Genomic DNA, 12327 nt, shown 5'->3' with positions numbered 1-12327 from the left:
GATTAGCTCTTTCTATCTCAGAGGAGAAAAATCTTGATATTAGAGATGGGGAACTTAGAACACAGAAAAGATGGAATTAAAACTTAAGCTCTGAAAAAACAAAACAAACAAAAATAATAAAAGCAAAACTCAAGTATTGGAATTGTGACACTCCAAAGTTCTTCTAAAACATTTTAGACCGGAAATACTAAGTTAATATAAAGGGAAAATGAGATATTTGACTTGGTACTTAATATATTATTTAACATGTATTTAATATAATCACTACGTGTCCCTTTTCCAAAACTGAAATTATCTATTTTACCTACCCCAACAATCCGTTTCATAGCATCCAATTTAGCAGAATCTTTGTTGCTTTCCAACATTTGCTTTAGATCTTCATTCCTATATAAAAGAAAAGAAAAAAACCTCCATATTTCAATTTTTAAGTTACACAGTTATTAAAATATATTTCCTAAAAATTAGAAACAATGAATATTACAAAACTTCATTCTTAAATATAATTAATTATATATTTTCATCTACTCTACAAATATTGAAGTGCTACATTATAATGAAGCCCAACAGTCATACAAAAATATAAAACTGTACATCAGTTCTGAGCAAAATATCTATGTGAACATAGGCATAAAGATTCTCTCATCTCAAAATCTCCTCTGCATAATTATCAAAAAGAAAAAAGAAAAATTCTTGAATCACTACTAAAATATTTTCATAAACCAAAAAGTAAGAATTTTCTTTTCTCAAGAAAGAACACTCATCAAGAAAGGCTCACTCACACCATCCCTTTTTAATCCCTACCTTCCCTTTTTAATCTCTACCTCTCCTCCACCAAAAAAAAAAAAAAAAAAAAAAAAAAAAAAAAAAAAAGCACTTGAACATGGGGGCAAACACCCAGGGATCCAGGGATACTCCCTAATCAAAGAATGATGTAAAGGCAATTTTAACACTTGAATGAGAAGACAAGGTGATGAACCAGAGTAGTTAGTTAGCAGTAAGGATGAAAATGTAGAATAGATGAAAGAACTACCTAGAAATTGAAATCAGTGGGATGCAGTGGCGGGGAAGAATGAGACTGGGGCACTCAGTAAGAATACTCTGTTTCCAATTTGGACTGACCAAGCAGATGACAATGCTACCATGTAAGATAAAATAGACACTTCCTATTTCCCAAAACTAATTGCTATATAAACATCCTTAAAAGACAGTGCAGAACAAAAACTATCACTACCTTACACAGAAAAACTGAAAGAAAGAAAAACGTAAGAACAATTTTTTTTTAAGATTTTATTTGAGAGAGACAGACAGACAGACCACAAGCTGGGGGAATGGAAGGCAGAGGGAGAGGGAGAAGCAGGCTCCCCACTGAACAAGGAGCCAAACACTGGACAGAGGCACAGGCAGACACTTAACCTGACTGAGCCACCCAGGCATCCCCCAATCCGCAACAAATTATTTTGCTCACAAATGATCTGCTCCTATCCTAAGTGAAACTCCTCCCAGCATATTCTCCCAACATATTCCCCCTAGCTAAAGAAAATCTGTAATTTGCAATCTCTAATCATTTTTCCTTCAAAACGGAAGGACTGATTTTTAAAACAGTTATATAGCTAGGCCAAGAGTTCTCACACTTGACACCAAAAGTACAGTCCATAAAAGGGAACACTGATAAACTGGATCTTATCAAAATTTAAAACTCCTTCTCCCCAGGGGCGCCTGGGTGGCGCAGTGGGTTAAAGCCTCTGCCTTCGGCTCAGGTCATGATCTCAGGGTCCTGGGATCGAGCCCCACATCAGGCTCTCTGCTCAGCGGGGAGCCTGCATCCCCCTCTCTCTCTACCTGCCTCTCTGCCTACTTGTGATCTCTGTCTGTCAAATAAATAAATAAAATCTTTAAAAACAAAACAAAAAAAAACAAAACAAAAAAAAAAACCTCTTTCTCCCCATTAAGAGGAAGAAAAAGAATAGAGACTGGTGAAAATATCTGTAACCATATTGCACATATTGCCCATATTCGATAAAGGACTAATATCCAGACTATATTTCAAATTTCAAAATCAACAGTTAACAAAAAAAATTTCAATTAGAAAAGGGACAGAGACATTGCTATGGATTGAACTATGTTTCCTCAACCCCAAAGGTGACTTTACTATGGACTTTAAAGAGATCAGCAAGGTTAAATAAGGTCATAGGGGTAGAGCTCTAATCCAGTAAAAATGGTGTTGTCCTAAGAAAAGAGAGAGACAACACTGATGCACACCCACAAAGAAAAGGCCATGTGAGAAAAGAGAAAGGAGACAAATGTAAGCCAAGCAGAGGCCTCAAGAGTAATCAATCCAGGATTCCAGTATCCTGGAAGAACTATGAGAAACCATGAGAAGTAAATCTCTGCTGTTTACACAGTCTGTATTGTTATGACAGCCATAACAAACCAATAGATTTTGGTACCCAGAAAAGGAATGCTGCTACAACAAACCTAAAAATGTGCAAATGGCTTTGGAATTAAGTAATGGATAGAGGCTGGAACAGTTTGGAGGTGCATATTTAAGACAAAAAGACAAAAAAACAAAAAAGCCTAGATTGCCTTAAAGAGAATGTTAGTAGGAATATGGATGTTAAAGGTGATTACGATGAGATCTCAGATGGAAATGAGGAGCATGTTATTAGAAACTGGATATTAGAAACTGGAAGAAAGGCAATCCTTGTTATAAAGTGGAAAGAACTTGTCTTCTAATTTTCTTCTAGTGTTGTATGGAAAGTGGAAGTTAAAAGTGATGAACTTGGATATTTAGCTGACAAGATTTCTAAGCAAAGTATTAAAGGCACAGCCTGGTTTATCCTTGTTTCTTATGATGAAAGTGAGAGAGATAAACTGAAGGAAATGTTAAGCAAAAAAGAACTAGAACTTGAAGATTTGGAAAATTTTCAGCCTATCTATATTGCAAAATACAAGAACTCATCATCGAACCTTTTTCAAAAGTGTGGCTAGAAAATTATTTCACCAAGATATCATGGGTACTAACTCATGAATATAATCAGGTGACAGAGCAGAAGCCCAGAGAGAGATGGGATTATACCACAGAGACACTGCCAGCTTGGAGTAAAAGGGAGAGAAGAAACAAAATGAGGGAAGTCTGTCGGACTTCGGGATTCTACACAACCGGACAGCATGAGGACACAGAGAGATGTCAGTCACTGGTACACCAAGGAGAGGGGCCTGAGAAGAAACCAAACCTGCCTTTAGTCTGACGGTAGACGTTTAGCCTCTAGAACAGTGAGAAATAAATTTCTGTTAATCAAGCCACCCGTTCTGTGGCATTCTCTGATGGCAGCCTTGGCAAACTAATATAGACATCAACAATTCACTAAAGGAAATACACATTGCAAAAGGCATATGAAAAGATAATTGCATTACCTATTAGGGAAATACAAATTAAAACGACAGCAAGATATAACTACATATATATCAGAATGGCTCTCATCTAAAATTAAAAAAAAAATGGGGCACCTGGGTGGCTCACAGTTGGTTAAGCACCAACTCTTAATTTCAGCTCAGGTCATGATCTCAGGATCACGAGATTGAGCCCCGCACTGTGCTCTTCGCTGGGTGTGCAGCCTGCTTAAGATTCTCTCTCCCTCTCCTTCTGCCCCTCCACCCACTCTCATATGCTCTCTCTCGAAAGAAAAAAAGATTAAGTTAAAGTTAAAAACAGTAACAACACCTAATGATAGTGAGAACAGAGAGGAACTGGATCACTCATTTACTACTGGTAGGAATTTAAAGGGTTACAGCCACTCTGGCAGTTTGGACAACCAAGTAATTTCACTGTTGGGTATTTATCTCTGGGAAATGGAAACTGATACACAAAAACCTGCACACGGGAATTCATAGCTGCTTTCATCCCTGTTAGCCAAAATGGAAACCCAGATGTCCAACAACAGATGAATGGTTTAGCATGGAATACCACTCATCAGGTTAGATAAACTATTGATACATAAGACAACTCTGATTAATCTCCACAGAAATACGCTGAGTGAGAAGAGTTAATTCTGGGGCGCCTGGGTGGCTCAGTGGGTTAAAGCCTCTGCCTTCGGCTCAGGTCATGGTCTCAGGGTCCTGGGATCGAGCCCCGCATCAGGCTCTCTGCTCCGCGGGGAACCTGCCTCCTTCTCTCTCTCTGCCTGCCTCTCTGTCTAGTTGTGATTTCTCTCTGTCAAATAAATAAAATATTAAAAAAAAAAAAAAAAAAAAAAGAAGAGTTAATTCTAAAAGGCTAAATACTGTATTATTCTATTTATATAATTGTGAAATAACAAAATTATAAATTATAGAATAAAAAAATAAATACAAATTATAGAAGCGGAGAAAGATCAGTGGCTGCTGCACATTAAGATCAAAAAAGGGAAAGGTGGTTATAAAAGGGCAAGACAAGATGGAACAGTTATGCATCTTTACTGGTGTGATGACGATACATGACACAAAACAGAAAAGAAGACACACACACAAGTAAGTACAAGTAAAGTCTTAAGTTCAATCTAAAAAATCAGTTATATAACAATTAATGGTTCATTTATAAGAAGACAAAGAAGCCAATCAAAAATGAATGGTTAAAAAAAAAAATGGTTAAGTGGTGCCTGGCTGGCTCAGTGGAACATGTGGCTCTTGATCTCAGTTATAAGTTCAAGCCCCACCTTGGCTGAAGGGATTACTAAAAAATAAACCCTTCAAAAAAAAAAAAAAAAAAAAAGAATGGTTAAAATATGTGAAGACATTTCACAAAAGATCAGGAATGCCAGTAAGCATATTAAAACCCACTTAAGATTATTAACTATCAGGAAAATCCATTATTAAATGAGATATCATTACACACCCAATGGAATAGCTGATATTAAGAGACTGACAATAACAAATGTTGCCAAGGCTCTAGAGAAATGAGAATTCGCACATATTGTTGGTAGGACTGTAACAACAATAAGCACACACACACACACACACTTTGGAAAGCTGGGTGATTCTTACAAATTTAAACATAAGCCTATCATGTGACCCAGTCGATTCCACTCCTCAGAGAAATAAAAACATATTTCCACATAACAACTTACGTGAACATTCATAGCAGCTTTATTTATAATAGTAAAAAACTGTAAGAAATATAAATACCTATTGGGAAAATATGACTTAGCCAAACACTGGAATACTACCCAGCTATGAAAACTAATTACTAATAGATGCAACACAGTGGATGAATTCTTAAAATCATTATTCTGAGTGAAAGAAGTCAGACACAAAACAGCATGATTTAATTCATTTAAACTTACAGAAAAGGCAAACTAATCGAGACTGAAAGCAGATCAGTCATACCCCAGGGCCATGGAGTAGAGGAAGAAATGGAGAGCCAAGCAACGTAAGAAAACTTTATTCCATAAGACGGTGGAAATGTTCTGTATCTTCTTCACTGTGATGGTGACTTCACTTGGTATAGATAATCTGTCAAAACATCTAATTACCATCTTTGGGTGGATAATTTATTATACGCAAATCATACCTCTGTAAAACTAATAGTAAAAACATTCATAATGTTTTATTCACATGTGTGAATAAGATGCCGAGTTCTCCAAAAGAAGACCAAAAGACATAAATCTACTTCTCAGAAAAACATTATGAAGGATCAGATAAGCCACCACTTTACACTCAGAAATCAAGATATTATATTTAAGTGTCACTCATGCTTACTCAAGAATTTAAATCACTACATATTGTATTTTAGTACATCAAAGCAAAATCTTCCCAAAGAAACTAAAAGGAGGGGCGCCTGGGTGGCTCAGTGGGTTAGAGCCTCTGCCTTCGGCTCAGGTCATGATCCCAGAGTCCTGGGATCAAGCCCCCCATTGGGCTCTCTGCTCAGCGGGGAGCCTGCTTCCTCCTCTCTCTCTGCCTACTTCTGACCTCTGTCTGCCAAATAAATGGATAAAATCTAAAAAAAAAAAAAAAAGAAAGTATGAGAAACCCTTGCTTAGGTCTATGAATAAACCAGATAAGCTTCTTTAACTATACATAGAAAGCCCGGACACAAAACTACTAACTAGTTTTTGCACACTTTACGAATTTAAGCCTCATGTAGGCAGTAAGCACTTACCAAGAATGAATGATCAATCAGATCATTATTACCGGCTAAGTTGTGTATCTTCCAAAATTCCTATGAAGTCCTAACCCCAAAAATGTGGCTATTTGGAGACAGAGCCTTTAAAGTGGTAATTGAGCCAAAAAACGAGATCAGCATGGGTGGACCTTAATCCAACATGACTTGATGTCTTTGTAGGAGATTAAGACACAGACAAAGACAAAGGGATGACCAGGTAAGGACACAGCAAGAAGGTGGCCATCTGCAAGCCAGGGAGAGGGGCCTCAGAAGAAATCAGAACTGCCCATTTTGATCTTAGACTTACAGCCTCCAGAAATTGGGAGGAAATAAGTTTCTTTAAGCCATAGGTTCTGTGTCTTTCTATTATGGCAGCCATAGCAAACTAATATGGAAGGTAAATGTTACAAATGGTCATTACATAAAAACATAAATAAACAAATAAATACTAAGTACATTTTTTTCCAAAGAGTAGAGGCAATGAAATTTATTATGAAAAAAAAAAAATCACTCTTCTTTTCGAAGCAGCTCATAAAATTAAATGCAATGGTGACCACTAATGGGACAGAAAAATAGTTAAATAATTAAAACAGTGACTTTTCTCTAAACTTACAGTTAGAAAATACACAAGTAGTAGAGAAAGCAATACATAAAAACTGTATCTGAGGATATACAACTACCAAATAATAAAATACCATAACCGTTCACTGGATTACATTTAGAATCCCTTCTTAAAACTTGTCACTCTTCTACACTGCAAAGGTAACTGAAAGGGAATATTAAAAATAATACATCTGGGTGACTCAGTCAGTTAAACATCTGCCTTTGGCTCAGGTCATGATCCCAGGGTTCTGGGATAGAGTCCCACATTGGGCTCCTTGCTCAGCAGGAAGCCTGTTTCTCCCTATGCCTACTGCTCTCCCTGCTTGTGCTGTCTCTCTCTGACAAATAAATGAATTCTTAAAAAAAAAAGGTAAGTTTGCTTCAATTAGAGAAGTAGACATACAATATATTAAAAAAAAAAATGGAACCACACGAAAGGTTTTTTTTTCCCCATCTACTTTATTTTCCTTCTACTTTTTATTTTTGTTTGACTTAATGACCATGTATACTTCCATAAACAAAAAATTTAAACCCTTCCTTATAAAATCTTAAAAATCTTAGTGGGGTAAGAAAGCAAAAAAACTGAAGTAATTAGATAGGGGGAAAAAAGACTATTTGATCACATATACACATATCAAAAGTAAAAGAAAGTTCATTTGTTCATGTCTGCCCCCCTTACACTTTCCCCAAGAGCTCTCCACCATTCTTCACCAGTGTTAGAGAAGTGAGCAATGAAGAATAACAAGGCACTAATTTTTAGGACAACCCAACCTCTCCAATCCTAGGAGTCATTTTATTCAGGGCCTAATGGAAACTTGGTTTTTTCCCTTCAAGTATGAGATACCAGAGTCCCCTTCCCAACCACTTTTAGGTACTGACACACACTCTCAAATTAAAAGTAAGAAAACAAGATCCCAATATTAAAGCCAAGGTTTTGCAGCTCATGTTTAATGAAGTCTTCAACAACAAATATAAGTATTTTTTGTTTTAACACAGGCCGATAGTAAGTTTGAGGTTCAGAGAAGATACTAGAAATACCCCAGGCACTGCTTCAACTTGAAGTAATATTCAACTTCACACAGGTGTATCATGAAAACTATTAAAAATTCTGATACAAATTACATTATTTCTTCTCAAATTCCCCTTTGTCACCAAAACAGTAAAGGCTTGGGAGAGTTAAAACAAACACCTCAGGGACACCTGGGTAGCTCAGTCAGTTAAGCCACTGCCTTCAGCTCAGGCCATAATGCCAGGGTTCTTCTGGGATTGAGTCCCACATCGGCTCCTTGCTCAGCGGGGAGCCTGCTTCTCTCTCTGCCTCTGCCTGCCTTTGCTCTCTCTGTCTGTCTCTCTCTATTTGTCTGTATGACAAATAAATAATCTTTTTTAAAAAAAACCAAATACCTCAAAAAACAAAACAAAACAGAACACACCTCATTTACCCTCAAAATAAGTACACTCGTATAGGGTCATTTTAGGTCTACCTCCTTCCTTATCTGGATTCAAATATGGCCTATTAACATGTATCACTTAGTTCATTAATCTTAGAAATTAAGAAATTCCTTCTGCTAAACATTAAGAGAGTTGATTCAAATAATGCTGAATTGGCAATACTTTCACTGACAGGTGAAAAACAATACTTGTTTCAATTTTTTTTTTTTTTTAATTTACCTGCTTTTTTATTTACCTACTGACCAGCAGCTTTCCAGCTTTGAGTACTAGGATACCAGCTTTATTTTTACATAAGTGACATCTTGTGGTAATAAGTGGTATAGCTTTTCCTTTCATTTTCAAAATATATCTTTTTATAGTTTAAAGGAAAATATGTAACTGGAATTAGAGAATATCTTACTATTACCAGAAAGTCACTCTCATCAGCGCCAGTAAAAAACATCACCTATAATCAAAAAGCAAAATGTTACCAATTATACATAAGAACTTAAGAGGTAGGAGAGCTTTAACATTGTATAAATTACCTCTTTTCTTTAAAAAAAAAAAAAATCTATAATCCAGGGGCACCTAGCTAGCTCAGTCAGAAGAGCATGCAACTCTTGATTTCAAGGTCATGAGTTCAAGACCCATGTTGGGTGTAGAAAGTACTAAAAAAATAATAATAAAATGTCTATAATCCATAATTCATTTAAATCTTTCACTCCTTTTAAAAAGAATGTGAATTAAGGGAATGATTAAGACTATATAGCCTTATACACTGTATCAGTGATACTCAAAGTGTGATCCAAGAAAGTTCAGTCCAAGAACCATCTCTAATCCACAAATTCTTTTTACTAATCCATGAGGAGACATGTACAGAAACTGAAAGCAAGCAAAGCTAGAAACTTGACAATAATTCAACAGTATAATGTTATATCTTTTGAATCTAATAAAAAAAAATTGGGGCTTGCATTTTGCATGCTTTCTTTCATTCCATTTTTCCAGTAATTTAATTCTTATTGTATTTTACAGAAGATCCACGATGGACTAGAAATTTGAAAGAAAAAAATAATAATTCTTTCATCAGTTTGAAAGCACTGCAATATACACAATCACCTTCTTTTTCCTCAAAACATTCACCAAAATTTGTGTACCATAAAAAGCAACATCTGAAACTTAAACCCAGGAATGATGGACTAGGGAAAGTAACATGGAATAACAATTTCCAGTTGGAGGTATGTCCCCCAAACGACATATCAAATCTTTGAGAGGAAGGTGGGCCTTTTCAAGCCCTGCCAAAAAAATAAAAAAAATTCTAAAACACAGGCACCTCTGCATGCTTTATGAACCACTTAAATGAAAAATGTTTCTACTTAAATGTTACACTGTACAAATAGGTATGTTAAAAAAAAAAAAAAAAAACAGCTGGGAACAAGAGTCAGAATTTACTTTTTTCTAGTGCTAAGTAGCCAAAGGGAATGGTCTTCATGATACATTTATGTGCACAACATAAAAACTTATTAGTAACTTACACTTCATTTATGGCCTATACTTTCCTTGAATGACACTCAAAACACTATATAGTTTTGGGGACAAAGTACTGACTTAATAATACAAGAGTAAATAAAACAAAAACTCCCAACTACCTATTCATCCATCTATTAACCCCCTAAAAAAAGAACACAAATTATCCAAGTAAATACGAACTTTTCCTTCTATATTGTTCACAAAACTAAAAAAGGAACAGTGTACAATTGCCATCACCACTTCTTCAACCTTGGGTAATTTTCTTCTCTCTTACTCCTCCATTAAAACTTCTCTCACAAAGGTACAACTTCCTAATTTAAAAATCCATGCAAAAATTCCATGAATACTTTTAAATTATTCCTCTACATTTGATATAATTAACTACTACTCCTCCATCTTAAATTCCCTCCCCTCTCAGATTCTGTAACTCTACTCTCATCTGGCTACCACTTATATTTGTGCCACCCCAGTGAACAAAAATGATCAAAATCCTCACCCTTATAGAGTTTTCATCCTAATAACTAAAAGAGACAAAATAACAAACATAATAAATAAATTTTAAATCATGAGGTGATATGAGGGAAAAATAGAGCAGAGGGAAGAAAATGCAGTAGGAAATGGAGGAGGCAATTTTAAAGAGGGTGGTCAGAGTAAGCTAAATAAAGAGACATCTGAACCAAGATTTCCAAGTAAAGGAGTCAGTCATGCAGACACTGGGAGTGAAGGGTATGGAGGAAGAGCACTCTAGGCAAAAGAGACAATGAAAGGGGAGTAAATAATATGTTTACTCCAAATGAAAAAAGGAACCACGGGAGGGCTTTGACTAAAGGAGAGTCATGATCTGATATATGTGACAGAATCATTCTGGTTGCTATGTTTTTAATACACTGCAGGGATTTCCACATCTGCCCATGGGTCTGTAAGAAACTAAACCTGCCACAGAAAGTAAGTATAAAAGCTGGAAGAAATAAGTAACTTTCTGAAGGCACTAGAGAGCAACCAACCAATGCAGTCAGGACTTAAGGGGACAAAATCCTGCAAAGAAGAGAAGCAGACAACAAAATGAACTCCTTATTTACACCAGTTTTTTCCTTGAATATATTTCCCAAACCGCCATTTGGGAGACTAGAACTCAACAAGAAATGGCAGTTTTAACAGACTGAGGAGACAAATGTTGAAATTTATAGGTAATAAAGGAAATGGAACTTGAAGGACAAAATTACAAAAGAGAGAACCAATGAAAAGATACACAAAAATCCCTTCAAGTACTCATCTACATTTTCACAGGGCATGATTCCAGAAAATCCAGCAAAAAACAGTTCAGAAGCTAAATATCTGTGCAGGGATTTCAGCAACTATGCACTGCTATGTAGAGGAGTTGGAATTCAAGTCTCTGGCAAGTACAGAGGTATGGTATATATCCCAGCCTTTCAATTAAGATTTTAAGAATTTTTCCAAAGTAATGAAAGACATAAGCCCACATATTTTAAAACCTGAAGAAAACAGAAAACACACACACACACGCAGAGAAAACCACTCTAGGCATAGTGTGGTCAAGCTGATGAAAATCAAAGAAGTGAGAAAAATCTTAAAAGTATGCAGAGAAAAAAAGACATTTCCTTAAGAAAAAGTCTGCAGAACTTTTCTGTAAAGGACCAAATGATAATTTTTTTTTAAAAGATTTATTTACAGAGAAAAATCAATAAAAAATAAGGTTAGTATGTACTTTGAATATGTTGTAATGAAGACTTAATGAGATCACTGTAAAGTACTCATTACCATGTCTAGCAAGTTCATTAATTCAATATCCACATGCCCCAGAATCTGTTCAAAATACTGGTATCCCTGACTTCTTGGGACTTACATTCTAAGTTTGAACACAGAATGGGTGGGAGTAAGAGGAATGACAGAAATGATAGAAGAAGGAAAGAAAGGGAGGGAAGGAAAAAGGAAGGAAAACAACAAAAGTGGAGAGAAACACCATATAGTAGTACTGAAAAAAATTAAAATAGGGTAATGAAATAAAGTAAGACTGGGTGATCATAAAAGTCCTCTCTGGGTAGGTAATCATTTAAGCTGAGGTCTCAAATGAGGAGAAGGAGTCAACCAAAGAAATTCTGCAGATACTATGGCAAAAACAAACCTGGATATATGAGGATCCAACAGAAGATCTACAAAGGATTTATAAATGAAGGCTATGGTTGTTTTCTCAAGCACACTTAACACCTTACAGGCCCATAAAAGGCACACAATAAATATTAGTTTAAAGAATAAATGAGTATTTGCTACACACTAACATGTTCCTTAGAAACAGAAAAACTCCAAGCTTTCCCTGGATTCTCAAAAGGCTCCATGACCCAATAAAGATTAAAAACTAGGATTACATTTTCTAGGTATACAACCCATGCATCCAAGTTTTTTTAAAAAACCATGATGCCACACATATATCACAGCAAGTCTCCATGTTTGCCAAACCTTTTATCAATGACCTCAGCTACTTGCTTTCTTGAAAGGCAGCAAAAAGTAAATTCTACTTTCGCTCAGGACATTAGGATGTCTTCCAGAATATGACAACTCATCCTTAAAGTTTTCAAGAAAATCTCACAGAGCACTGAGCCAGCTGAGTT

The 12327-nt window shown here is 35.8% G+C and overlaps 1 protein-coding gene across 1 annotated transcript in view; it reads right to left on the bottom strand.

The window, feature by feature from the left end:
- The window catches only part of AP3B1 (adaptor related protein complex 3 subunit beta 1), a 284643-nt gene that overhangs the window by 253089 nt on the left and 19227 nt on the right, over positions 1-12327 (bottom strand). The window contains exon 2 of the mRNA XM_046000421.1: positions 309-384. Coding sequence (XP_045856377.1) covers positions 309-384 — 76 coding nt within the window. The remainder of the gene's footprint in view (positions 1-308; positions 385-12327) is intronic.

The sequence above is a fragment of the Meles meles genome, chromosome 3 (genome assembly GCF_922984935.1).
Source record: "Meles meles chromosome 3, mMelMel3.1 paternal haplotype, whole genome shotgun sequence".
Taxonomy (NCBI): Eukaryota; Metazoa; Chordata; class Mammalia; order Carnivora; family Mustelidae; genus Meles; species Meles meles.
This window is presented reverse-complemented; position numbering and strand designations above follow the sequence as displayed.